Here is a 27,547-nt window from a genome sequence, read left to right as displayed (position 1 = left end):
TTCTCCTTATCTGTAGAGATCTACCACGATCGAGCTGGAAGAAATTGGCATTTTTCGAATTTCGGCGCTCGATCCGTGCTCAATCCGACCCGCGTATAAACGCAGGCTGACGTTCAGCTTCGTTAAATCCGCGGCTGCATGCCGTGACGTTTTCGTTAAATCTCTCCCGAGCGAGAAGAAAAGCAAAACGAAGATAGTGAAAAAATGGATGTTAAACACAGAACCGTACCGAAGCAGGAGCAATAATAGTTAGATTAAGTGTGATTCAAAAGTGAGCAAAGGTAAATACGGTCGAGCAGAAAGTGTAGCCCTTTACTGAGCTAGTGTGGAGAATGTGGTTATCCGCGCCGTAACACGAAGTATCCGGTGCTGAAACGAAGTAAAACTGGGCAGCAGCAGGTTTTCCCTTCTGGTGGTGTGTGCTGCTGATCTGGTACATGTGTGTTGAGCAGTGGCGGGGAAAAGGGTGTACGGTGGTAGGGCGAAAAGGTGGAAAAAAGGGAACGGGCTCCTCGCGGTCCGGTACAAAGTGCGTGCTCGGTCCGCGCGCGCGTTTGTGTGTGTGTGTGTGGAATAGTTTTTGCCGCCCCCCCCCCCCCCCCCTGATCAACCTATCGAATGGGCCCCCCGTGCGTTGTTCTTTCGAGTGTTCCAAGGGTGGCAACATTTTGTCCCTGCCGGAGAATAAGCGTACTCCACATGCTAGGCTGTCCCCGTGTGTGTGTGTTTCTGTGTGTGAGCTGATGTGCTGTACCTCCCTTGGTCAGTCGGTGGTGGAAATTTTTCCCTGTCACATAACTATCGGCGGTGGCGGTGGTGCCCTTTTCTTTCTTTCGCCAATGGTAGTGTGCACGGTGTAGTAGTATAGTTCAGTGGTGGTGTGCACATGATCGCACAAGGTTCGTTCTAGCGAGAGCGGAGTGAAAAGAAAAGCCAGTCGGTGAGAACCCGTTTCCCGCACGATGATATCATCCAGTGACGACGGCGAAACAATCTCCAACCCCGCCAGCCAGCCAGCCAGCCTGCCAGCCAGTCTGTAAAAACATGTAGCCCCTAGGTCATAGGCCGACTTCCGTTCGCGACCCCGGATGTACCAGAGGGGGAGGGGGAGAAAAGGGTCCGAAAACGTGTGCGTGTGTGTTGTCTCCGTTTGGCCGTGCGGAGAAAAGGGCGAAGAAGAAGCGCCCAGCGGCGAAGAGAAAGACACAGTCGTTTGTTGCGCCCCTGCCTGCCTGCTTTGATGGCACATTTCGCACACACACGCACCGAGGCCAGCGCATGTACGCGACACCATTGAGCCCGCCGTACACGCACACGCACTGCTACGCACGTAACATCGCAACACTCGCTGGAGGTGGCATGATCGGGCCCAAACGGAGAGGAGAGAATGGCTGGCCGTGTTGTGGACAAGCCCCAGCTACACACGCGTGTGTAGCTGCGTATACGCACGCAGCGAGCGTCGCGAATTTCGGAGTTTTACACCCCGCAGGGAAAATGGAAACGGGCGCTGTTGAGCGGCCGTTGCTTATTGTGGTGATGTGTAGTTCAAACTAGATATTCCATTTTCAAAAGAGTGACCTTTTTATTTCTTCAATCGTTTCGCAAGTGGTTTGCAAATTGAAGGAAGGGAAGGGAAGCAACAAAAAAACTACTACAAAGGCAGAGGGGGCTGCTACTCCGTACGTTCGACGACAAAGGCGACATTCACCCACCACCCCCTCCCCCCATTAGGGTGGGGTGGTGTGGGCGGGTGTGTCCGTGTGCCCTTTTTGTTCGTAAGTGTGTATGCAAACCTGTTTTGCAGCAGCAGCAGCTGATTGGCACACGGGGCTGGAATTTCCCGAAACACGCTGGCGGCTAAACTTTCTAAATATCGAGCCCGCGCGTTGTCTGTCCGTTTGGGTGTAAACGATTACGAGTGGCGGTGACGGGAGTTGCTGCTAATTCGCCGTTTGGCCAGATTAAGCATGGTGTGCTCCAGCTAATGATAATGTCTGGCCAGTCTGGTCTGCCACTAACAAGCATTGCTTCTAGAAGACTCGCTAGTGTCTGTAGTGTGTGTGTTAGTGAGTTTTGTCCCTTTTTCACATTGCACCATGTGACAAACACTGATGTGATTAGAAGATAAATGGCCATTTTTTTATCTTTGTTTGCAAATCGCAACATGAAGCGAACTATTTTTCCAAAGCAAGGAACGAGCCACACACACACACGCTTGCACCCAAGAATAATCCATATCTGCGCCACCTCACATGTGCATATGTACACTTCTCTGTACGTGCAATATGCATCCGTCAGTGATTGGAAGCAGTTGGCGTTTAGAGTGTCAATCGAAGTCGGCTGATTACGGGTTGCGTGTTTGTTTGCCTTCCCCAAAGGAAAGGAGATGACCACCGCTTCTTTCACTCTCTCTTTCTCTCCTGGAACGCGAGAACTGCTTCTTGCTGTTTTTTTACACAAACGATTAGAATGGAATGTGGGGGGGAAGATGCAAGAGAAGCAAACATTTTCCCATACAACACGGCCGACGGCATTGGACGGCTGTGTGCAATTCCCTGCAATCTTTATCATACTCTCACTCTCTTGCTTTGGTGCTCCCTCTCGCTCTCTCTCTCTCATAATCCCTCTTGCTCATAATATTTGCGTTAAAAACAAAAACACACCTCATTTATTGCCTCTCACACCAGCGGCACACACAAAAAAGAAGGGCCATTCTCTTTCCCTCAAACGAGACAACTACACCCACCCACACACACACACACACACACCCAACCAGCCACCACAACTGGTGCATGTGCATCATGTGCAAAAGAGAGTCTGATGCACTTCCGCGGAAACTACACACAAACACACACACACACCCACACAAACGCGCGATTGCTCTTGGGTGATTTAATTTTTTCCTCTCTCTCTCTGTACGCTCTCCCCTCTCTCTCGCTATCTCTCTTGTTTTTTTGTTGTTGTTGCAAAAATTGAGAAAGAGATATGGGGAGGGTTCCCTACTAGCAATGAGAATGTAAAAGTGTGCGTCTTTCAGGCGAGGGGCATGTAGAAGCAGGGGGAGACGGCTGGAAATACGCGGAATTACGCGGCGGCGAGAGCGTGTTTTGCTTTCTACACAGTTTTTGCACTCACACCATCACACATGTGTGAATGTGTGCGTTCACTTTCAGCCAGCGCGCTCAGTTTGGTTTTCTCGCAGTGGCTTGCTGGTGTCGGTGTCTCGCTCGCACTAGTGTAGCGAGTGTTCCTCGTGCGTTCCCTTTCTTGCTACCACACAAAATCGTCAGTACAGTTCAAGCCTTCGCAGTGTGAGGCCGCGCGCGTTTTAGCCTAAGTCCCGGGCGCTCGATGTAATTTGAAGTGAAGTGTTGAAGTGTTATTTATTTCAATTCACATTATTACGGCCTCGGTCGTATTTTCAAGTGTTGAAGTGTTGTGCACATTGAAATAAAGCAGCGATAATCTTTCATAATTCAACATGAATATGTAAATTATGCTGCTTTATTTCAATGCTTTTTTTACAGTATTCAACATAAACAACATACAGGCAGTAAGGCGGGTGCTTGAAGTGACGATTTTTTTTTTATTATTTATAATAAAAAATGTGTGGCTTTGTGGCAAGATTGTGGTAAGCGATGTGTGGAACTGTGCCTTAAGTTTCAATAAAGTGTAAAAATATCAAACGAGTTTGATGTGTTTAAGTTTTATTTCGATGCATGCGATTTTATTACGCTGCAAATCAAAGTGAACGAAAGCGCACAGCGCACAACGCGCAACGAAAGAAACGAGGGGGAGGGGGTGTCCAGCGCTACGCGCAAAGTGCGGCAACAGCGCAGCGCAAACCGAAAAGAACGCACGGGAGGGGGTGTTCAGCGCAGCGCGCAAGTGCGGCAACAGCGCAGCGCAAACCGAAAGAAACGCGAGAGAGCAACAACAGCTGATCCGCGCATCCAGCGCAGCGCGAGAGGAAAAAACGGGAGGGAGGGGTATCAGCTGATCAGCTATTTTGTATCGCGAGAGCGCCCCGTGTAATTTGAAGGCATGCGAGAGAGCGCTGCGCGCGCTCACTCTCAATTCAGAAAAAAATCACTGCGGCTCGACTATGGCGGCCAATACAAAATCGACCGAGCCCCTTCCGCCTGTTTCTACATGCCCCTCGCCTGTAAATTTTGCTCTCTTTGTCTGTAGGGTTGTCGTGTCGGCCATACATACCATGCACCACGGCGCTGTGTGCAGCTGCAGTTTCAGTGCATCTCTCGCGCAGGGTGCACGGTGTATCGCGACATCATCCTTCTTCGGCGTGCCTGGTTCTGCTTTTGTTTTCCATTTGCGCAATCTCTTCTCGCGTCTTTTGTTGTTGTGATCGATTCGTGCGTGTGTATGTATGTGTGCCGCTCGATCAAAAACCAGAAGAGGGTAGGTGCGGTAGGGTTAGAGGCGGCAGAGGACATCCTCGGCCGGGCCAATCGCACATTCCGAAACGGTCATTTTGTCTGGCGTAATTTGAAATCCGACGTCCTGGGGGGTGGGGTGGGAGGTCCAACCAACCAATGCACCAATGCCAATCAGTTCCAAAGTCCAGCAAGGAGCACACCAGGAGCACCGCTCACACACATAACCTTTCACTGCCATCTTTCACCCTCCGCTGGCCCTTTGGTTACAACGGGAGACGAGCATCGACCGTCATCAACTCAACCGACGGTGAGACGTCTCTCTCTCCCTCTCTCTCTCTCTCTCTCTCTCTCTCTCGTCTCTTCGCGCCGACAAAGTGTCCGAGAGTTCGATAAATCGAAGATCGCGGGATTGGGTTCGATCTAGTGCGTTTAGAAGGTGACCAAAAGACCATATCGTCACTTAAGGTCGATCGACACTCAAGGTAGATTAGTGGCAGGGTTAGCTGCTTACCCCCATTGTGTGTGTGTGTGTGTGTGTGTGTGTGTGTGTGTGTGTGTGTGTGTGTGTGTGTGTGTGTGTGTGTGTGTTTTCGATTCTTGTGTCAGTTTGCCTCCCAAACGCCCACGATAATGGGCCTGGCCTGTAACAATCTGGCCGGCTCTCGGGGTCTCTCCCTGAAGGTCTGTGGGGTTTCGTCAGTACACTCATACGCAAAACAGCCCCGAAGCGCACAGCACTCCGCGCGAGCATAGAGTGCTTACTGTGTTTGTTGGGTAGTTGGCTGGGTTGGCTTTGGTGGCTGGCGAATGTGAAACAAAGTGTGATATAATCGGTTGCAATTGCAGTTCGCGTGTTCGCGCGCTCGCCCGTCCGCCCGGTTCTTCGTTCGTTTTGTTCGTGCACGGTCGAACCCCCTGCCGCCGGGGGTGGAGGAGAGCTAGTGTGGTAGTGCGTTCGTCGCTCTCTTTTCTGCACGGCATACGGATGCAGCGGCAAAGCTGCAGCTGCATTTAATCACACATGTGCACACACACACACACACAAACAGAAGGGAAAAATAAGGTACAGTGCAGTACGGTCAGCTTCTCGAGCGCGCACTAGTGTGCGCAGGAGAGGGAAGGCAGCGAGTGAGTAGAGAAGAAAGGAAATCGCGTTGGTGTGGCAACAACTACTACCACCACCACCACCGCCACTACTATCAGCACGTGTGTTTGTGCGGTGGCAGGGCAAGGGCTACTGTGATGAATTTATGATTAGATGGGAGATGAGTGTGTGGCACCCGCGAGACGGGGGAGCTGTGTGTGATACCGCGACAAGATGACAGGAGTGAACTGTGAATCGATGAGTGGTGAGCAGTGAAAAAAGACAGCTGTGACGTGTCGATGTTTTTAGGTCCATCCCCTAAACATTCGTCCTAGAAGTACGTTCTAGCCAGTAAGTCTGGCGTCCTTTGCAAAAGAAGAATTTCACATCCGAATCACAACACACACCACGCCGTGTCAAAAAGTCATCATCGGCTAATCACTCCCGACTGACACCAGCAGTGAGTGGCGCGAGAGGAAAATTACCAGCAGCAACCTACCTACACACAGGCAGAATAGAGGAATGCTGCGCTGCTACTGTCCCGGTAGAGAGCGCACGTGCACGAACGCAGGGGCTAGAGCGGCGGTTCGGTCGTTCGTTCGTTCGTGAGTACGCGGCCAGATAATGACCACAGTTCGGGGCACACAGAGATAGAGAACAACGCAAGCGAACACACGCGTGTCGATGGCGATCTGGTTCTGCTGTTGTGTGTGAGGCGTTTTTATGCGTGTACGACGAAGCACACACACCTGCATACACTCTTCTAACTAACCTGTCGATTTAATTGACCGACAAAAGAAGAGGGTGGCCGATGAGTGAGTGACACGCGCGACACTTCCATCATTTCAGCACGATTGCACACAGTTAATCGATTAATCGGAGGGGGGGTGGACGCTGATCGTGGCTGTTTTACAGTTGCGGTTGACACTTGCTCCCGGGGAAGTAGGACAATCGTGACGTGGGTTCGCTTTCGTTCAACTTCTTTTCTAAAACGGTTCTAAAGCTCTGATTACTAAATTAAGCCAGAATCGTACACATCGATTACTTTCTGTTCTCGACTAGCTGCACCTAGATTTGCGAGTAATACAAAGCCTTTGTAATGATCATCGTCTTCTTTTTTTTTGGCACTGCAATGCTATCGTATCGTGATGAGCGTTTCACAAAGATAATGGCAAACACTTGATACAAACTCGATAAAAACGACCAAGTGTATCGTAAATCGATTAAGATAATGAGGCTACACAGAGAAGAAGCGAAGACGGAACGCGTGGAAACAACCAGCTGCTTGATCCTTTTCACATTGTTAGCGACCTTGAGAGCAACGGGGTGGCATGAACCCTCTAGAGCGGGTCAAAGGGTTTTAAAGCACTCAAGCGCAATGTTTTGTCGACACCATCCCTTGTTTTGTTGTACCACAAACACGAAGAACCATAAATCTTCCGTTCCCAGTGTGGCCCGAAAGGTTTGTGACCTGTTTTGGTGTATGGGTCCGTTTCCAGTCCTTCGTGTCCGGGGCAGGTAACCCTGAGATAAAGAGTTTTCTTTAGCTAGGTTATTGTTTATTTATTTTCGATGAGGCTTTCACTCGATTAGTGCTGGGTTCCTATGCCTTTTTTTTGTGAAGATATGCCCAAACCGACCGCAATTGCAGCATAACTTCAATGGTGTTATCTACACTGACTTTTTAGACAAGACAGGTTTCGAGTCTAGACTTTTTAGTTTATTTTTATTTGACTGAGTCTAGACGCTCTCAACAAGTTTGCGGCTCTGTACAGCACTAAATTGCCGTAAATTGCCATTTGCTGACACGTGAGTTTGCAGTATTTGGGCAGTATTTCAAAAATCTATAATTTGAAGGCATTGTAGGCCACCATGTGATGTTCCTAGACGGTATTTGTGACGTGAAGGGCTTCTTTTTGAAGTAGAATATTGATAGTAGAATCGATTTGTGCAATACAAGCGAACAAATAACAATCAAGAAAAGTAAAAGCTACATTCACATTCCATCACATTCACTCCAAATAGTCCAGGTGTAGTTAATCCGTAGTAATTGACGTTCATTAGAGACTTTAATGAATTGAAGCTGAAAGCGAAAATATAATTCAAAATTCATTAGGATGTTGTTAATGCCATGCCATGCTTAAATGGCCAGAGAGAAAGAGAGAGAGAGAGAGTGAAAGGAAAAAGCAACACGACGCTCGTGAGATGAAGAAAAAGATGAAGAGCGTGAGGAAATGCATAACATCACAGCAACCCGTGAGGGAAAGGCCTGTGCGTGTGTGCGTGTGTGCGTGCGGCTGGAGAGAGAGAAAAGGATAACATCCCTGCCACCGGAATGAAAAGGAGCGCCGTACAAAACAAAAACAAAAAGCCCTTCCCCTCAAACTATCGGTGTCCTTGGGCCCAATGCCCTGCGTCATCCTTGCTTCATTCAACAAAAACGCCTGCTCAGTACGGTTTACGCTCCGTAGTACGCGGCACTGGACTCGCGTATTACATCCTACGTGTCATGTTCTACGCACAGCCTGCCTCAATTCCAGTAGGAAAGAAAGAGCGAAAGAAAGAGTGAGTGAGAGAGCCCGTGTGTGTGTGTGTGTGCGTATTTGCGCGCGCGTGTGTTTTTGTTATTGTTGTTTGCGCACGCAAGGTGCTTGCCCTCTGTTGGTGGTGGCGTACTGTTTCGCGTTGGTCCCGCAGCCAGTACGCGAGCAGCAGCTCCATGGTGTGTTCTTGGTTTTGTTTGCATATCGAACCATTTTCGGGAAGGCCAAAATGGTGCATTATGGGGGTTTTCGCGTTTTTATTTCATTTTCATTTTTACGTCGTTTGGTTCTTTTGGTGCAGGAGGTGGTAGCACGTGGCACGAGCAAATGTTGCATTCCGCATGTGGCGGATGGTGTGCGCACTGGCGTCAACAAAATGCATTTAAACGAAGGGTACAAGAATGTGCTGACGATGAAATTCCTTTCAAAAAGACGCAGTTAGCAGTAGAAACACGTTTGATTTGAGGAAAGAAGAGACAAAATGCGTAGCAGTGAATTCGCTTCACTGTTTAAACTCATTGTATCATTTGCAATATCTTCAGCTATATCGTTTAGCAATGTTCCAAATGGAGACTTTTGTAAAGCCACAACCAAGGAAACATTGCACAACATTTGTATACGATTATATTGAAAATTGGCTGTATGTATCATGTGCTATGAGATTGATATTCGAAATAATCGATTGCAACAAACGAACTGACATCACATTTTCCTACACGCGCTTTAAAATGTCAAAATGCTAAATAAGTTGGAAATTTAATCCACCCAAACTCGTGCCGATGGTAAGGCAATGGATCCGGAACCAAAGTAAAAAGGGCAGCAAAAGTTAACCACAAACACCGATTGGTCAAAACCTTGAAACCAATGCCAGATCGGAATCATTCTGCTGTGCAGTGAGTGTAGTTCAAGTACAAAATGCTTTTTATCTTTTTTTATTTTCCCTCTTTATCCATCATAGTTGAATTACATGCAAAAATGCAACCCTAAACCACCAGCCTTGGAAACCCCACTACAGGGTAGACGAAGCAAAAAATCATCAACCATCAACTATCGAAAATGTCTCCCGCACAGAAACAAAGCCGAACGCCGAACTTTGTACGGCAAGCTAAAGTCCCTTCCCCGAAGGTTGGCTGTGATCGATGACCTGTCTGGGTGTGTGTGTGTGTGTGTGCATTGCCGCCTTGTAGTGTTTGGCAGGAGAAGGAAACCTTCCGGTTATGAAACGTCGGCCACAATCTACCGGCAACAAGAAAGAGCTATAAAGCTGCACACCGAAAGGACGTGGCTGCAATTAGTGGCATGCAATGCGTTTCTGCTTGTCACAGAACAAAGATACACACAAAGTGTGTGTGTGTTTGGGTGTTGTGGAGCTGCATTAGTGGTAGGAGAATTAACCGTATAAAGAAGGTTGACACTTGGTGCCGATTTTTATTTCCATGATGCGATTGTAAACCACATATCGTGATTATTTGGGACGCTTTTTCCCGCCCCAGACATGCAATTGCCTTACCTCCTCGGCCTTGCTTGTTGCATATTTTCTTACTTGCTGTGTTCTAATTTTGTCGTCCTCCATTACGTCGTTTTTTTACTTTCAAGTGGACTGCCAGGGTGTGTGGTATACCCTTTTGGACGGTGGCGTTACGTACGCTTGACCATCACAAACTGCTCATTATTGGATCGATAACGATAGTGGCGAACGTATACCCTCCTCTCATTGAAAGGGGGAAGTAGGTGCGGTGGACGGTGCATGCTAGACACAGTTAGTAAGCGGTTTTTAAGCCACTGGTCACGGCACACGAAACTTCCCCATAACGTGACAACACAACACACCACCACACACGGGCTGAGGAAAGAACGCTGGCCACTGGAGGAGGTTGGCCGGAGGTGGTTGTACCTCGTCGGTTGATGGTGAGCGAGACACTTTATCATTGCGATTACTGTTTGCTATTTGCGGGCAATATATATACACACACACGCAAATACACAGCCCCACACAGAGTAGGTGGGTTTCTTCGCTCCTGTCACGAGTGAGCTTATTATGATGGAGAATGACGGGAAGATAATTTAGTTTAAATAGTTCATGATGTAATGGTGTGTGCCCGTTTCGTGCCTTTGTAAGATGCTAGACTTCCGTCTGTAAGGGAGACGTTCAAGACGTTGAAAAAAAACGGAAGATGCATGCATTCATTTGTTTTAATTTAGCGGCTGCATTCTTTTCATCCTTGTTGTAACAACTGCACGTACAACTGAACGTTGTTTGTTTGTTGATTTAATTGCCGTATAGCTCATCAGCGGAATGCGCAGCAGCTGCTCTAAGCAGCATTTGAAGCATTTGTGTTTGCATTTGTGTTGGCTTAAAACTGCTCAGGAAAGCAATTTTACGACAGTCGTAGAACTGAACGATCGATTTATTCGATATTCGACGAAATCGGCTATGAATCGGATCACAATTTAGCGTCGCAACTGGTTGTAGCGCCCACGGTGCTGTGGTTAAGCGTCCGGTCTTTGATGTCGTAGGGCATAAGTTCGAATCTGACCTACTTTACAACGGTGAGTTTGTTGGAGGATTCACTATTGAATGTTAAAAAAAAACTTTTTCAATAAGGAATTGCTTACAAATAATGCTTCTCTAATAAAACAATGATTACATCTTCTGGATGAGAGAAGGCTCTCTGAGCCGCCACGTTGCATTACATCATCATCCGTTCTTGCTTGTAAAAGACACAACCAATCTGCACTCACTTCCTTTAAGGCGCGATCGATCCATCGCTTGACTCACGCGCAGCGGTGAGATCACTCTTCTTGAACTGAAGAAAATTTTTATGCATTTTGTGTGGTCCGTGTGTGTGTGTGTGCTATGTGTGCCTTGAAAACCAAGACCCTACCCCCAGGAGAGTCCCTTAAATTCTGCCAAGTTTGCGTCCCAAACCATGGGCTGCGATGCAAAATTATTCTTAGAATGACGTAATCCACTGGCCGCGACCGCTCTTGACATTGCCCAGACCCCGATAAGTGTGTACCACCACTACTGCACACTCTCTCTCTCTCTCTCTTTCGCTCTCTATTTGACGCTTCTGTGGTTGAGCCCTCATAAAACAACAAACGCGCGATCCCTTCCCACCAAGCCAACCGTCCCCAGACACACGTTGTAAAGCGCATTCAATCCGGGCCCCACACAGCTGTGCGATGAGCTCATGGTGGGAGATGGTGTAAGCGATGTGTAAAACAAGAACATAGAAAACAGAACCATGATGATGCGAAGAAGAGTCAAAGTCGGTGTCGGCAGCAGTGATTGTTATAAGAAAGAGTCCCGCGACCGCCTTCTGTGTGCATTTCTCGCAGTGACCGACTGTCACATTCATTCAAAGTGGAGGATTGGGGCGATTGTGGGTGATCGCAGTAGCAGTAGCTGCAGTAGCAGCCCCAGCAACGCCGTTCTACCCTCGCAGCTGTTACTACTGCGTCTCTCTGTGTCATCATCACCATCATCATCATCATCGTTGTCGTCTTCTCTTGACCTAGGAAACTGTGAGCGGCACGCATTCGCATATGTGCGGCGAACGAATCAGGCGGAGAAACAGGTTTAAAGCTTCCACGCCGTAACTGGCCTTCCCACTTCATTCAAATCGCTCGAATCGCTCTGCCACCGGCGACGAAGAATAATAAAAAGAAGCAGCAGCATCGCGCTCACTGGTGCGTGCGGTTCCCTCTCGCGCACACCAGCCGTACGCAATCATATGTTTGCGCGCGCTCGCAGGGATGCTGCAACCTGTTTCTTGTGGCGTTGTACTTTTTTTCTTCTTCTCTCGTTTGTGCAGCTGTTGCTATTGATTTTGCGAACGAGAAGGTCTATGTTTGGCAGTGCCTGTAGTGAAGCGAAGGAGGAGTGCTGCATCACACAATCAGCTGGCTGAAATTGGTGGTGAGAGGGTACACAGCAACGTCTTGCGTCTTCCGTACGATTTCGTACTACTATCGCGATCGAGAACGGATGGGGAAGCGTATGAAGCAAAACGATTTGTGTGCCGCATGTGTGTGTGTGGGGGGTGTACTGGAAGCGGCATATTGTTGATGAGATTTGTTGATTGGATGAGGGCTTTATTTAACGACGCTTACATACACGCGCGCTCCCGCGCGCAAAACGATGATCTAGCGCGACTCTAGCGCGACTGTTCGTGCGGCACCACTTAACACGTACGGGAAAAACGGAACCGGACGGAACCGGATCGTTTGTTGTTGCATTAGATCAGCCGAAGCTGCAGCTTTTCGCAGCTTTTTTTTGCGATAAAGAGCGTACACGCTGCGACGGAAGTGTTGTGTTTCATGTCACAGATGATCTTTGCTGTTTTGTTATCGCGCTAAAGACTGTTTAATGAATTGCTTGTCGTTTTTGTTATCTGCACTCTGTTTTATGCTTATTGTTTTTGTTGTATCTTTGTAGGAAAAGGCTAGTGGATGCAAGCCAATACACGAAGGAGGTGCATGCAAGAGGAATAAACACAAAACACGGAACAATAGCAGCAGCAGCAGCAGCAGCAAAACAGTAGAAGAATATCAACGATAAACCAAAAGTGTGCGTGCGTGCATGTGTGGTTGTTGCGTGAAGTACAACACGTGAAAGACAAAAGCAGCACGCACAGAGAGGAGCAAAGTGTGTCATATACAAAAGAGGAAGAGAAGAGAGACCTTTAGGGCGAAAATGGCGAAGGAGTGATAGAATCAAGATTGGGGCAAACAGAGAACAGAAGCCGCACCGGAACAAAGGATTGTCCAATGTAAAGGATTCGCGCGCACACACACACAACCCTTACCCTACCGAACGACGAACGTCCAGCGTGTGTGTGACGGTTATGCTGATAACTGGACAAGCGAGCGAGCGGGTACATATCGGCGCGAAGAGCGAGGACCGGCGGCAGGGTTGTTCCCCCTCCCCACCCGGCTCGGCGTAGGTCCGCGACGTGGGACAAACCCGAACCGCCGCGTGCGTACGTGCAGTTTACTACGGCACACTAAGAGTAAAGGAACGGGTAGCAGCAGCGAACAAGAAGAAGAACAAGCGGCAAAGCGAGAGTACTTGAACAAATCAGCAAATGCGAACAAATTACTTATAGGCGGCCGTGTATCGTCGGCGTCGGTGTGTCTGTTAAGTGAGCAGTAGCAGCAACAGCAACAGCAACAGTGCGAGAGCGTACCCTGAGCGTAACCTAATAGTGTTGGCGGTCTCTTTTAAAATTACGTGTAGCCAGAGATCCGCCAGACCAGCAAAACAGGGGGAAGCGAGAAACAGCAACGAGGGGGCAACAGCGTCAACCCCCAAACGAGATCTACATACGCGTCTCTCTGTACTTAGGGAATAATATTCCGCCAGCTAAGGGAGCAACAGCAGCAGCAGAACAACGTTTTCTTGGCGTGGCGAACAACAGTAAAGACTTACACGATTGCGGCCAGTGTTACAATTAGTAGGAGAAGGAGCACTTAAAAAAACAATACTAATAATAAGGCAGGCCAAGTACAACGTCCTCTGCGCTGTCGTTTTTACAGGTGTGTTTGTGTTGTGTGTCGGGTAAAGTGAGGACCGGTGTTAGGCCTCCAACCTCCTCCCCCAGTGAATTTGTGTCTACACGGCTTGACCGAGCAGGGGCGCAAAAAAAGTGGAACACAGAACAGATGATTGTCGGTTTAAAATTAGCCATTTCTGGTTACTAAAATTAAACCTCAAAGAGCTGTCGGCAGTGCTGTACTGAGCGGTTACCCCGAGAGGTAGATCGAGTGTGAGAGGAGGCACAGAAAGAAGAGGAGTTGGCAAAAACAAAGCACAGCACAGCAAACTCTTGCTCTGCCCTGCGTTTGTTGCGATAAACAGAGGTAGCAAACACGTACGCAAAACGATCAAATTTGGAATCTTGGGAGAACTGGCAGAATAAAAAGTGAAACAATTTGAACCGGTAAGTGATAGTAGACAAAGCAGCAAGAAGGTAAACAGGGAGCAAACTCGAATGATACTCGGTTGTTTTGTGGACAAAAACCGTTGCTCCCTCCAAACAAACGGAAACCTGAAACCCGAAGCCGGCAGTGTGGCAAAGCTGTTGGGAAAATGAATATAGATCCATCGGAACAGGCACAAGAACAGGAAGAGCAGCAAACGACGACGGTGGCAGCGACGGAATCGGTGACGGTCGAACCAGAAACATCAGCAACAACACCACCAGCAGCAGCAGCAGCAGCTCTAGCATTACTAATATCCCCATCGTCACCCTCGTCAGCGTCGACCGTTTCGCCCACTGCTTCATCGATTTCGAAAAACAGCAGCACCGACGAGGTCGATGAAACTACGGCGGAAGCAGAGCAGCACCCAGAAGAAGCAGTGTGTAGTGCCGAGTCGGTGGTGACGGCAACGGCATCGACGGCGGCACCACACCGAGGGGAGGACGAACAACAACCGCAGCTAAAAACGGCACAGCAGCTTGAACTCGAACAGCGAGCCGATGAAGATGATGTCCACCACAATAACAGTCCCGTTCGGCAGCAGCAGCACGGTGAGCGGTCGCCAACGGAACTGGCGGGCGCTGGGCCGAACGCAACGATGACACTAGAAGCGACCGATACGCTAGCTCAAAACGTGACCACCGACTTAAGGACACCCGATACGGATGCGCCAGCTACAGTGCCAGTGCCGGAGGGCGCGAGGACGGAGGACGAGTGCGACAGCGCGAAGGAGGATGGTGCGGCGGGCGAGGCGCTGTCGACGCAAGAACTAACCGCGGAAGCCTTATCACCGAAAACACCACCATCGTTGTCAGCGAGCTCGTCGAGCTCCTCCTCATCCACATCGTCGACGCCGTCCGTGAGCGAGGAGCGGCGCCTGCCGGCCGTGCCGGAAGAGGATACGATTGCAGCGGACGAGGAGTATCTTAGTAGGGGCGAGGACGAGGAGACGCTAACCGCATCGAACAATAATCCTGCGCTGCTAGAGGTTGAGCTCACGGCGCCGGTGCTCGTTGACGATGCTGGCAGTAGCGGCTGCATCAATGACCACTACAACAACAATAACAACAACAACAACAACAACGACGACATCAGCAAAGGCAGTGATAGTGACTTTCAAATTGTGGGTGACATCAGCAGCAGCAGCAACACCACGCACACGCAAGACAGCGAACGGACTGAGGATGGTGGTGACAGTGAGTCGGCAACGTTCTTATCGTCCCCAGCCAGTCGCACCGACTTGGAGGAAGGCGTCCAAACGTCTGCTGCAGCACCCGCCACCGAAATAGCCCTAGGACAAGGTGAACATCGGCGGGGCTGTGTTGCTCCCGGCGAGGGTGGCGACGAATGTACTGCTGCCACCTGCCAGCGGGCCGGTTGCGATTGCGAGCATTTGGGAAGCCGTGTTGATGTGTCGCAACAACCACCATCGCTGCCGCCACTGCTGGGTAAAGCCGCCGGTAGTAGTGCTGACGAGGAGGAGGAGGAGGAGGAGGTGGCGAATGAAACGAATGACGACAATAACTGCGAGTTGTCCGTAGCACCGATAGAGATAGTACAAACCGAACCGTTACCGAGCGACACCAGCAGTACAGTGCAGCGACAGGGCGACTTAATTACCACTGCCGATGTGGTGGCCGTGGCGGAGGTGGATCAGCAGAACGGCGATGAACGGCAGCAGCAGGAGGAGGCGAATGAAGGTGATGCGGTTACGGCGGCGCAATCTGAGGAGAACGAAACGTGTGCCAGCAGAAGCGATGCGACCGACACAACCGTGGGCGCATCGCCATCTAGCTCGTCATCCTCTTGTTCGTCTACTACTACTACTAGTGCACCCTCCCCATCGCCACCGTCGTCGTCCTCGGTTTCCTCGTCGTCTTCGTCCGAACCATCGCCAGAAGTGGTGTTGGCCGGATCCCAACAAGAACCTTCTGGCAAGGGAGATGATGGTGATGATGATGCGAGTCAGCTCGTCGGAGACAATCGACCGTTAGGTGATGGCTCACCGAAAGGACACTCCCTTGAGGATGGTGAAGGATTTCCCGCTGTTACGCATCATCGAACGCCACCCGCCCTTCGAACGGTTGATGCAGATGCTGCCGTGGTTCCGCAGTCGTGCAGCGAGGACGACGAGTGCCGCAGCATTGGTAGCGGGCGACACAGACAGGTCACGACGACGGGCACGCGGCTGCTAACGCTAGCCGAGGAGCTCTCACAGGCAGGCGCAGCAGCAGAGCCTTCGTCACTGTACGCGACCGTCGCAGCACCGTCTTTAGCAGCAAGCGCACCGCCACCGTCCACAGTCGTAGATGTCCTACCAAAGAGTGCTGCCGGCACAGCAGCAGCGGTGGTCAGTGGTAGCAGCAGTAGTAGAAGCACGTCGCCCGTTCTGCACAGCAGCCTGAAGAAACCGAGCAAAAGGATGGTGGTCGCAACTGGCGCCGGAACAGTGGCAGCAGCAGCGGCAGCGGCGGTAGAGACGGCAAAGGGCGAAAACACGAGGCGAGTTTCCTTTCCGAAGGATGCGCAACTTATCACCGGGTATCTGGAGCCCGTCAACCCTTGGTCCTGCAGTATGTATCTGTGTATGTACACCGTATTGCAAACGATAAAGCATACAAGCTCTTTTTGCTTTCTTTTCCCTTTCCACAGTATCGATTTGCGAAACAACGGAGCTGCTGGAACTGTACCGTAGTTCCTGCAAGCGACACAACACGGTGCCGCTCCAAAGCGTGCTGGAGCACCTGCAATCGCTCGACGCCACGAAGGATCGCGTCCCGCTGCTCTCGCTGAGGGATCAGCATCTCACCTACGGCGGCTGCGAAGCGCTGGAGGAAATCTTCAAGCACGTGCAGTACCGGTGCATCGACCTGTCGCACAGTGGGCTGAACGATGTGACGGCCAGCGTGATGTTTGACATCATCGAGTACTACGAGGCGGCGACCGAGCTGGACATATCGGACAATCTGCAGATGTCGAGCAAAAGCTGGACGGCGTGCATCAACATGCTCAAGAAGAGCCAGGCGCTGAACGTGCTGATAACGCGCGGTCCCACGATATCCGACTACCAGGCGAACAATCTCGCCAAGGCGCTGAACGCGTCCGCCATACACACGCTCAAGCTAGAGCACTGTGTGCTGAGCCAGCAGCCGATCGCATCGCTCTGCAATGTGCTGAAGCGTAACGAAGTATTACGGGAGCTCTGGCTAGCGCACAACCAGCTGAACTGCGAAGATGCGCAACAGATTGCGAATTTGCTGCGGTCGAACTTTTACATTCAGCTGATCGACATCTCCAACAACAGGATCGGGGTAGGCGACATTTTTTTTCCACAAGGTCAACACACATTCAAGGTCATTGCATCGTTGCTAATGGGGTTTGTTTTCCCTCTCTCTCTTTCTATCTCTTTTTTTCCAGGACAAAGGCGTTGAGCACATTGTGAATGCGATTGTCGAGCAGGCGGTGTACTTTAAGGACGTGCAGGACAAGAAGCGTAAGAGTGATCTCAACTTTTCCGATCTATCCAGCAGCTTGAACAACATTAACAACAGTGCGAAAAACTACTTCCCCCATCAACGGCTACGATCGTCCGATTCCGAGTCCATGCCGGCGGGCGCGGAAGCCGATGAGGACAAATCGCCATCGCCCCTAACTCTTACCCCACCAGTAACGCCACCGTCGACTCCCGCTCTTCCCACCACGTGCGAAACGGGCACGGAGGAGACGAAGCAGGTGGCACAACCACAGGCCAGCAGCGAGAAGCAGCTAGAGCCTACGAATGGTGACGCCACCTTCGCGGTAGCAGCGCCCACAGTGTATACGATGCAGCAGCAGCAGTCCAACAATGACGAAACGAACCCACCACTACTACCGCCATCATCACCATCAGCATCATCAACATCATCGTCACCGCTCACCCTGCCAACGCTCGGTGCTGTTGCTCCGTCGAACGTGGAGCTAGTGGAAATGAGTACAAAACATAGCGTAAGTCTACAAACAACTAGTGATAGGGAGAAGCTCGACGCGGTGGCAGCGCGCCCCGCCATGATGACGGCCGAGGAAGAAGCACTGATGAATTCCTCTAGCGGCGGAGCAACGGCCACGGTGGAAGCGGTGGCGTTGGTGACAGCACAGGAGACAGGAGAGCAAGTGCTGAGCGATGGTGATGGCGAGAGCAGGACGATGAGCACCTCAGCGGAAACAGTACAAACCGACCGCAGCGAGTCGACGGTGGTTGTGCGAGAAGCTAGCAACGGTGGGGCGGAGGAAGAGTTGACGGGGAAGGACTTGGACAAGCATTCGGAGAGTCCGGTGCCACAGGCACCTAAAAAGCCCCGGCTGGCGAAGCAGGACAGCGTGCTGACGGAGTTTGAGGCATCGATCGCGACCGCCATGGAAACGGGCGAGGACGGTGAGGGGCTAACCGAGCAAAAGCCGAAGAACAAACTGAGTGGCGGCGAAGGTGTCACGATACCTTCGGTCATCGAGGAGCAGCCCAGCTCGGCGAGCGTGATGGAAGAGGACGTGCCAGAGCTGTGCGCCGACTACGATGACGATGGTAGCAATTTGCGAATTTCGCAGGAGAATCTGTTCGTTGAGCTTGGCATACCGGCACTGAGCGAGCAGGAGGAGCGCCTGGAAGCGGACAGTGGTGCGCCTGATTCGCCGGGTGATGTGTTTCCCCCGCTCGTCGCCGTACCATCGAAGAAGGATGAGCTGCAGCTGCTGATCGAAAAGTCGAAACAGTCGGCGGCAGGCGAAGCCGTGGCCGATCGGCTGGAGCAATCGGCAGTGCCAGCCACGCCGCAGAAGACGCTGAGCGGAGACAGGGAGCGAAAAAGTGCCATTAGCAGTGATGAGCGGCCGGTAGCAGCAGCAGCAGCAACAGCAGTGCCGGCAGCTACTACCAAGAAGAATCGGACGCAATCAAGCAGCAGCGACAGCTACGTGCCGTCGGCGGAGCGGGCCATACAGATGGTGAACGTTGAAATCAAAGACAGTGTGCCGCTGTCCCGCTCGCTCGACTCGGTCGGCGGTGAGTCGGAGTCCGACTTTGAGAGCAGCAGCCCGTTCCGCACGACTGCGCCCGGTCCCTTTCCGAACGAGCGATCGTTCAGCTCCGAGAGCCTGAACAGCGAAACGTCCATCGATTCGAACGACTCGAAATCGAGCCTTAAAATACACGAGTCGAAGTTTGCCGCCAAAAACGGTACGCTGGAGCGGCAGCAATCGAACCGGGTCGTGAACCGGGACGCGGCCGGCGCGGAACAGGCGGCCGCCAATCCGGGCGGGCTGCAGGTGCTAGTGCTGTGGAACAATGAGATGACGCGCAGCTCGGCCCGTCACTTCCAGCGGCTGCTGGAGAAAACCAGCACGCTCGACACGCTGAACGTGGGTAGCAATCAGCTGTGCAATAGCTTTGTGGCCGGCATCAGTGGCAGCTTGAAGGCAAACACGACGCTCACCAACCTGGGCCTCCAGGGTGCCCATCTGTCGGACAAGGGCGTAAAGACGATGGCGGAAATCATCGAGTTCGGCGGTAACTCATCGCTGCAGCGGATCGATCTGCGGCACAACAACATCCAGAAGGCGGGCTTGGAAGCGTTGAACGAGGCGATGAAGTCGAACAAATCGGTCACCCGCATCGACCTGGACGATACGCCGCGACGAATCAAGGTAAGGTGCGGGCGAAGAAAGCTCGGGACGTTTCATTAATCCTTAATCCCCCTTCTCTGCGGCAGGACACATCGCTGGACGGCGTCGGGTCGGAGTACAGCCGGCTGGTGAACAACATCCGGGCACAGTGCGAACGGAACAAAAACCCGCCGGAGCCGAGTGAACCCATCAGCACGACGGTGCGGCGGGCGCGCGCCAACTATCTGAGCTCGCGCAAGATTTCCCTCACCTGTCCATCGATCAAAACGTCGCCGAGTGCGATCGCGGACAAGCAGCATCTGCTCGATCCGAACGGTGGGTGCAAAAAGTCAACCGGGGGCCGTTTACGCTCACCATTGCCCAGTCCCATTCCTTCACCCGCTGCCTCGCCAGTGCCGAGCCCGTCCCGCAATCGATTCCACGTGTCGCGAGTGAGCGATTCTGGCGGCGGTGGTGCTGGCGGGACGGCGTCATCGCCATCACCCTCGTCGACCGGTAGCTCGCCGACGCTCTTCTTCCCCTCGAACTCGCGGTTTCGCGTGGTGACGGTGGCCGAGCCGGATGCGGCAAAGAGTGCTAACGGTAATCCGTACCGCAGCAGCAGCACGATCAGTCTGCCCATGAGCAAATCGTCAGCCTCATCCTTTGCCATGGGCGGTACGAGCTGTGCCGGTACGATGGCCTCTTCGGCGGGCACGATCAATCGGCGCCCGGTGTGCAGCTCTGCCCCGACGCTCTCGTCCTTCCCTCCGTCGCCACTGTCGCCGCTGGCTGCGGGCGGGCCGGTAGGGGGACGCGTCGCTGTCGCTAGCCAAACACCGTCGCCACTGTTGCCTCCCTCATACAGCACGGGGTATCACAGCACGGGGTTCCAGACCACCACCATGCTACCGTCACCACTGCTTACGGCGGGATCGTCCCCTACCATGCCTGGTGGGCTGGTGCCGATCGTCGCAAACACCGCCACGCTGCCATTGGGAATCCCACAGACACTACTACAGCAGCAGCAGCAGCAGCACCAACAATTACAACCACAGCCTCACTATCAGCCACAATTCGTTCCCATGATGCCGCAGCAGCAACAGCAGCTGCAGCCAAACTATCACTTTATCACCACGTTTGGCCCTGGGAACAGTACATCGATTCCGCTGCAGCCAATGATTACCCAAATACAAAAGTACCCTAATCTCACCGAACCACTCGTAACGCTGCCCCCGCAGCACCCGATCCAACAACAACCATTACAACTACAGCACCCACAACAACAACAACAGCAGATTCCACCACAGACACCGTCATCCTACACGGGCAAGGGGCGTCAGCATTCATGCGAATCACCCCATCAGCATCAGCACAGCAGCAGCAACACCAGCAGTACCACGCTGCACGATTCCGTGCTCTCCTCCACCAGCATCGAAAGTCCGGACCTCGAGGTAAAACGGTTCATGTCCGGCGGAGCGCTGCGGGACGACAGCTGCTGCTCGTCGATCAGCAGCAACAGCATCGAGTCGATCGATAATGCACACTTCAACCTCAACACCTCCATCAGCTCGACGGATGAAAGCTTTGATTTGATCGTAAACTCTCCACCGCCGGTCACTACCTCCGCAATTGCGAGCAGCAGCTTCGTACAGTTGCCGGCAGGTGGCGCAGTAAGCTGTTCCTCCGAAGTGAGCCCTAACGTTAGCTCCATTTCGCGCATCCCGGAAGAAGAGAGTACGCTGATTGCTAGGCAGTCGGCCTCCTGCGGTGGTGAGCCGCCGAAGGCAACGCTCGATGCGCCCGCAAGCTTTTCTTCGTCCAGCATGGTGCACGTGCCGCTGGCAAGCTCGCAAGAGTCGCTGTACGATGTGCATGATCTATCGGGCTCCTCAAACTCTTCATCTGCTGCTGTTGCAAATCTAGCGCCAACGGTGAAACCACAGCCACCACCACCGACAGTGACCGCCCTCCCGCCGGTGCCGACCTCTTTCTCAGGTGGCAGTGTTCTTCCTACGCCAAATACTACCGGTGCGGCACCCGGGGCGGCAACCCTGTCGGCGGGTGGCAATAATTCCAACGAAAGCACGCTCACTTCGGTGCAAAACCTGGAGCGCGAACCGACAGTTACCAAGCCGGCAAGCCACAGCGAGAAGCCACCGCGCGTCCGCAAGACCTCGTGGATACTGGGTGGCAGCGGAAGCAGCGGCAGCCACAAGCACGCGGATTCGAGCTCGAGCGGTGGCAGCACGCCGACACCCGGTGGTGGTGGCAGCGGCTACCCGCCCGCCATCGAGAAGCTGCTCAGTATCTTTCATCCGAGCAATCTGTTTTCCTCCAGCAAAGCCTCGTCCGCGTCGTCGGCCAGCCCGCCACCGAGCGCGGCACAGGACGGTTCGCAGCCGCCGTCGCGCAAGGAAAGCCCGATGGGCGGGCTGTTCTACTGGGCGCATCACGGGGCGGGCAGTGGCAACAGCAGCAACACGAGCGCCAACACCAGCCCCACCAGTGCCGGCAAAAAGGAGGCCGATCGGGCGGCCGCGCTGAAGGTGAACGTTTCGCCCGAAACTACCCTCACGCCGCAACAGCTGCAGCCGCTGCAAAACCAGGCCCAGGTGATGGCGCAACTGCAGTCCAGCTCCAGTCATCCGCTGCAGCAGCAGCACAGTGCCGAACGTATGCCACGGCAGCTGAAGGTGGAGATGAAGGAAAACATTTCACCGGAAAACACCATCACCAACAAGCTGCTACTGTCCTCGAATGCACCCGCTGCTGGGGTGGATGTGTCGACCGTTTTGATAGCGCCCAGCTCGCCAGCGCCGGCTGCTGCTCCGATCGTGAACGTGGCACCGGCGACGACGGCCTATGCGAAGGTTATCTTCCAGCTCGGCGGCGATTACGACGAGTCGGAGGACGATATCGATACGCTGACCAGCAGGTACGGCAACCATCCGGGCTTGGGTGGTGGCGGTGGCCAGAGCGGGCCGAGCAGTTTGCTTGGCGGTAGCACCACGAGCAACAGCAGCGGCATCAGCATCGGCAGTGGCACGAGCGCCGGCGAAATGATGAGCGGAAGTGGCGGAATGTTGGCTGTGTCCCCCTCGCCGAGCACTACCAGCGGACAGTCGGCCACGTCGGACACGGTCGTGGTGCTGAGCCATCTCGGGCAGCTGGCACGCGATTCGCTCAGCATGTTCAAGAATCCCAGTCTTACCTCGCAGGACTCGATTTCGATCCGCTCGATGGACTCGCTGACGGAGATCGGAGGCGACACCAAGACAGCGGCGGGACGGAAAGATGCATCACCGGTGGTGGCAGCGAACGCGACTGCCGTGGCACCACCACAACCACCCACATCGACCGCATCGTCATCATCAACTCCATTGGCATCCGCATCGGCGGCGGCCCCGTTGGTGGCCGACATACAGTTTGAAACACGCTAGGGCACAGGGCAAAGAGCGAAGGGTGATGGTGGCAGTACTTATCTGAACACAAACTGTCCAACACTGGTTCATCCCTTGGGTGTGCGTGTGTGTGTGGGTGTGCTTACAATATCTGTTAGGGTTTCGTTGCGTTCGGTTCCGGGCGTGTGCTAACGTGTTCGTTTTGTTGTGCTTACAAATGGTAACACGGGGAAACACAGTGCCCTCCTACAGTGCCTACAGTGCCTCATCATATTTGCGGTCAGTTGCGGCAAACAGTTATGATGTATTGCCCCCTTTGGTGTCTATTGCTAACGAATTACGTTTACGAGCTACAATCCACAACAGAGAGAGAAAGAGAGAGAGAAAAAAGCAAGATCATATTGATAGAACTGTTTTCAGTTAACAAACAACGCAATATGGCCTGTTTTACTTTAAATCACATAGAGGTTTTTTCTCCTCCCCTCCCCCCTCCCCATCAAACCATTACCATCCTTTCAGTCTACTAGAAAAGAAACATAATGTGCCTTCTTGAATAATTGAAACAATTTAAACTTGGAAGCTGGAAATTGAACGAAAACCGCGATCACCTACGCGTACTAGCGCGCGATGATGAAACGATGCAAGTTGGCCGATCGTCTACGAAACGAGCACCTGGAAGCAAAGCTACTAATGAACTCGAGGAAAACGTACATCCCCGTTGCGATGTAGAGAAGAAAGATTGCATTATTGGATGAACCACCAACTTTGATATACTATACTTGACTGAATAGGTTATATTATATAAAAAAAGGAATACACAAACCAGAAGCGAGAAAGAGAGAGAGGAGAGAGAGCGGAGAGAAAGAGAGTAGAAACACTGTGTAAAATCCCAAAACGGATACACCGCAATGATGGCGACTGATAGGGGAAAGCGTGAGCGAAGCAAAGAAGTAGAGAAAAGTGGACATAAAGTTTGCTATCATAACCCCCTCCCCCTCCCCCTCTCTGGATATGCATTATTCGGGGCATTCAAAGTGAGGATGAAACCAAAACACACAAAACAGACAGGCCCCAGAAGGACAATAGGGTAGGCCCAAGACCGATCATCGCTTTAGTTTTTGGCTGAATGGGCTGAACGAAGGAGTGTGTGTGTGCCATTTTTGGTACAGAGTTTTATTTTACTTTCCCATTCCCGGTCTTGGCGTGGAATGGATTGTACCATTTTGCACCACGAATCAAGCAGCAACAGTGAAAAGACAAAAGATATGATTTTTCTGTGCAATCGAACAGCGTGCGAACAAAAAAAAGTGAAGCGCGCTGCCTGCTATTAGCGATCATTTGAAAAGATCGCAATTGTGATCGCTTCGTATCGGGAAACGGTCAGCTCGATCACTCTTTGCCGCACAGTCAATGAAGGTGAGATTGATGAATGAAGCAGCAGAACCCCCTCTCCCCCCCCTCCCCCACCTCTGTCCGAGGATGTCTTTTTTTAGTTTAACTAACAAGCATTGAAATTGAGTTTCGGTCGCTTGTGCCTGTGGTTTTTCGTTGGCACCAATCAGCGGTCTAGCGGTTGGCTGTTGGCCAACGAGCTGCCGCCGGCACTGTCGCACAGGAACGGTGCAAAAAAAAAAAGAAATGCATCTACGAAGAGTGCATACAGCCATTACATTCTTTCGGCGGAGTGTCCGCTTCCGCACGAATTGGACAGTTGGCAGCGTTCAAGTGACAAACCAATTAATCAATGGCCGTGGGCGGCACCAACATCAAACATCAAACATCAAACCCACTTCCGCCGACAACTGACAGCTGAGGGCTCTGGTGTGGCACTGGGGAAGGAAAGTGTGTCCTATCCCCCCCTTTAACTGCTTTCAAAACAAACGTTGAAGAACAGGAACAGAGGAACAAATGAAACGTTTGAAACAAAAAGGCACGATAACTCGTACACGAACCACACACACACACGCACGAATGGGCAAACTGGTGTAAAAGGAAGGATAGAATTTATATTGCGTGCATTAGAAAAAGGGCAATCGAAATGGTCGAAACGAAGTACTATAATTTTGCAAACGTTTAATTTCTTAAAAATATTTCCCTCCCAAAAAAAGAAGAAAAACGTGCGTAAAACAGCGTCGGGCTGAAACACGATGGACCGGATTTTACGTACACGTACTTATTGTTTTGTTTAGGATACGTTTTTGGCATACGTTTTACTTACACGGCATCACGCATTATAAATTTAGGCAAACGTTTACTTAAACAAAAATAACACTGAAGGGAAAAACAAACCACAGCCCCCCCGGGAACCCACAGTTAATGGATGAAAAAAGATTAGCTATATGCACACAAATTGCAAAAAGAGAGAGAGAGAGAGAGCGAGAGAAAGTGAAGTAGGAATGATCGATCGCAATCCAAATCGTAAAGCGCGTGAATCGAGAAATGTCTCGCCCCACATACACACGCAGCACACGTAAAGAAAAGAGATCGAACATAAAAATCCCTTTTTCTTATCATACTATCATCGAAATCACCATTCATGTCCCCCCACTCACCCACACGCATACTGTAGAATCAAGATTCCATGATCATCTCTGCCTGCCAGTCTGGGGATCATTACCTGGTACACTGCTGTGTCACACGACCGAAAGCAGCTCCTATTGCGCTGTCGAAAGCAGATCCATCTTCAGGACCGATAACCGATTTAAAGCCACACAGCGATTTTCCAATATCCTTTCATGCACCACGCGTACTGTATGCACAGTGCTGCCTGTTGATCGATTGATCTTACTGCTAATCCGGTCTTCTAAGCGCGTCTAATTGCTAATGCGAGGGGGTGTGGGTCCGTGCGCGCGCGCGTGCGTTTACTGCAACCTAGTTTCCTTCTTCTGTGATATACAAGAAAAGCACACTTGTGATAAGGTGAAATTTATTCGTACATAATTTTTGTTGCTATATACGTTTTGTTTGTTTTAATTTTGTTTTTTGTTTTTGCTTCCTTTCATTTTCCTATATCTTTCTGTTGTGTTTAGTTGTTCCTGCCTTTACGTTTCCCTTGAGCTTTCTTTTGTTCATTTCCTTGTTATGGTTTAGTGTATTTTTGTCAACTTACCTGATAAACTTTTTTTTTAAAAAAAAGGTACGAAATGCGTGATAAAGAAAGAGAGAGTGAGCGGGAGAAACATTCAAACAAAGTCGACGACAAGAAGGTGTGAATGTGAAAAGTGGAAAACATTAAAATATTGATTGAATAGTGTAAAAGTACACACATACGCGCGCGCGGGCGTACGTCCATCTCACAAAAGCGAGACGCAAAGCAAGACAATTGATCAACAGGGCAGGATCGGCAAGTACAAGCCCTAAAAGCGCGAAACATCCAACATTAATTAACCTTTTTTTTGGCAGAGTGGCAAACAAACATTTACGCGACATCACGCCCCCACCACACACCCCACCCCGAAAAACCACCCAAAATCACTCGTTTATGTTACTACGAATTCAGTTGTAGAGAACACAGAGAGAGAGAGAGCAACAAACACACCCACATTCACGTGCTTCGGTGGGGTGCCACCTCCACCCCATTCTCATGGAGGAAAAGCAATAGAATCTAACAGAAAGAGGTGCTTTATGCGCGTGGCTAGGCTAGGAGGATTTAGGATGTCGATGCGTCCCTCCCCTTCGTACATTAATGCTCTCGGATGGGTCATCTACCCCAGTTCCTCCCTTTCCCGCAAACCACCACCGACATTCTCACTATTATTTTTGCCCACCTTTCATCGTTCATCCTTCATCGCTGCATCATTGTTGTGTTGTTAGCGGAAGAACGTAAAACAATAATCAGTACCGACAGTTTACACACCACACCTCCTTTAACTTTAAAACGGAGCGATTTTTATGTTAAATTTTCATTTCATTTATGTTTGTTTAGGCGTCTCTGTGTATGTAATGTGTACTTGTGTACATGAGTGTGTGTGTGTGGTATCCTTAATTGTGCGTCGTCGTACGTACGTTCATCTGTGGTCGCGTTTTACATGTTTCGCAATCGCAATAGAACAACACATAAAAACACACACACACAGGCATGTATGCATACATATACACACACATCCACATACCTTTATGTAGATAGATTTTTTTTAAATAATTTTATTATGTTGTACGTTAATAAAAGTCGAAAAGTAACCGTTGCGTTAGCTGTCTCGCTCGTGTAGCATCTGATCGTTTCTCTGTTGCGCGCCCATCCCTAACACGCCGTCGTGGTGCGCATGGAGCGTGTTGCGGATAGGCGCGTTCACCTAACGCGCGTCACACATTTTTCTTCCGTTTTAGTGGTTCCTTTTCTTAATGAAAAAAAGATACATTTTTAATCCTTATCCTCCTCCATTTTCCTTTTTTTCTATTTTCCACCCCGCCCTTGTCCACGATTCCCTCTCCCACACAGATGGCTGCGGTGCGGCAGTACTGCTTCAGCTACGCCTCAAGCACGAGCAACAGCAAGCCAAA

The 27,547-nt window shown here is 51.2% G+C and overlaps 1 protein-coding gene across 3 annotated transcripts; it reads left to right on the top strand.

Annotated features, from left to right (window-relative positions):
• The first annotated feature begins 156 nt into the window (after nt 1-156).
• Nucleotides 157-27,226, top strand: LOC120895812 (serine-rich adhesin for platelets). Of its 3 annotated transcripts, none has more exons than XM_040299472.1 (5): nt 157-281; nt 12,466-16,582; nt 16,662-17,320; nt 17,427-19,685; nt 19,751-27,226. In XM_040299472.1, the coding sequence occupies exons 2-5, from the start codon at nt 14,119-14,121 to the stop codon at nt 23,084-23,086; spliced, it is 8,718 nt and encodes a 2,905-aa protein (XP_040155406.1). In that variant the 5' UTR covers nt 157-281; nt 12,466-14,118; the 3' UTR covers nt 23,087-27,226. The 3 variants fall into 3 exon arrangements, with proteins under 3 accessions (XP_040155406.1, XP_040155415.1, XP_040155424.1); XM_040299481.1 differs by lacking the exon at nt 157-281 and adding an exon at nt 4,239-4,419; XM_040299490.1 differs by lacking the exon at nt 157-281 and adding an exon at nt 4,458-4,704.
• The last annotated feature ends 321 nt before the right edge of the window (nt 27,227-27,547 follow it).

This window comes from Anopheles arabiensis, chromosome 2 (genome assembly GCF_016920715.1).
Source record: "Anopheles arabiensis isolate DONGOLA chromosome 2, AaraD3, whole genome shotgun sequence".
Classification (NCBI taxonomy): domain Eukaryota; kingdom Metazoa; phylum Arthropoda; class Insecta; order Diptera; family Culicidae; genus Anopheles; species Anopheles arabiensis.
The sequence above is the reverse complement of the archived record's forward strand: the minus strand, read 5'-3'. Positions and strand labels throughout refer to the sequence as shown.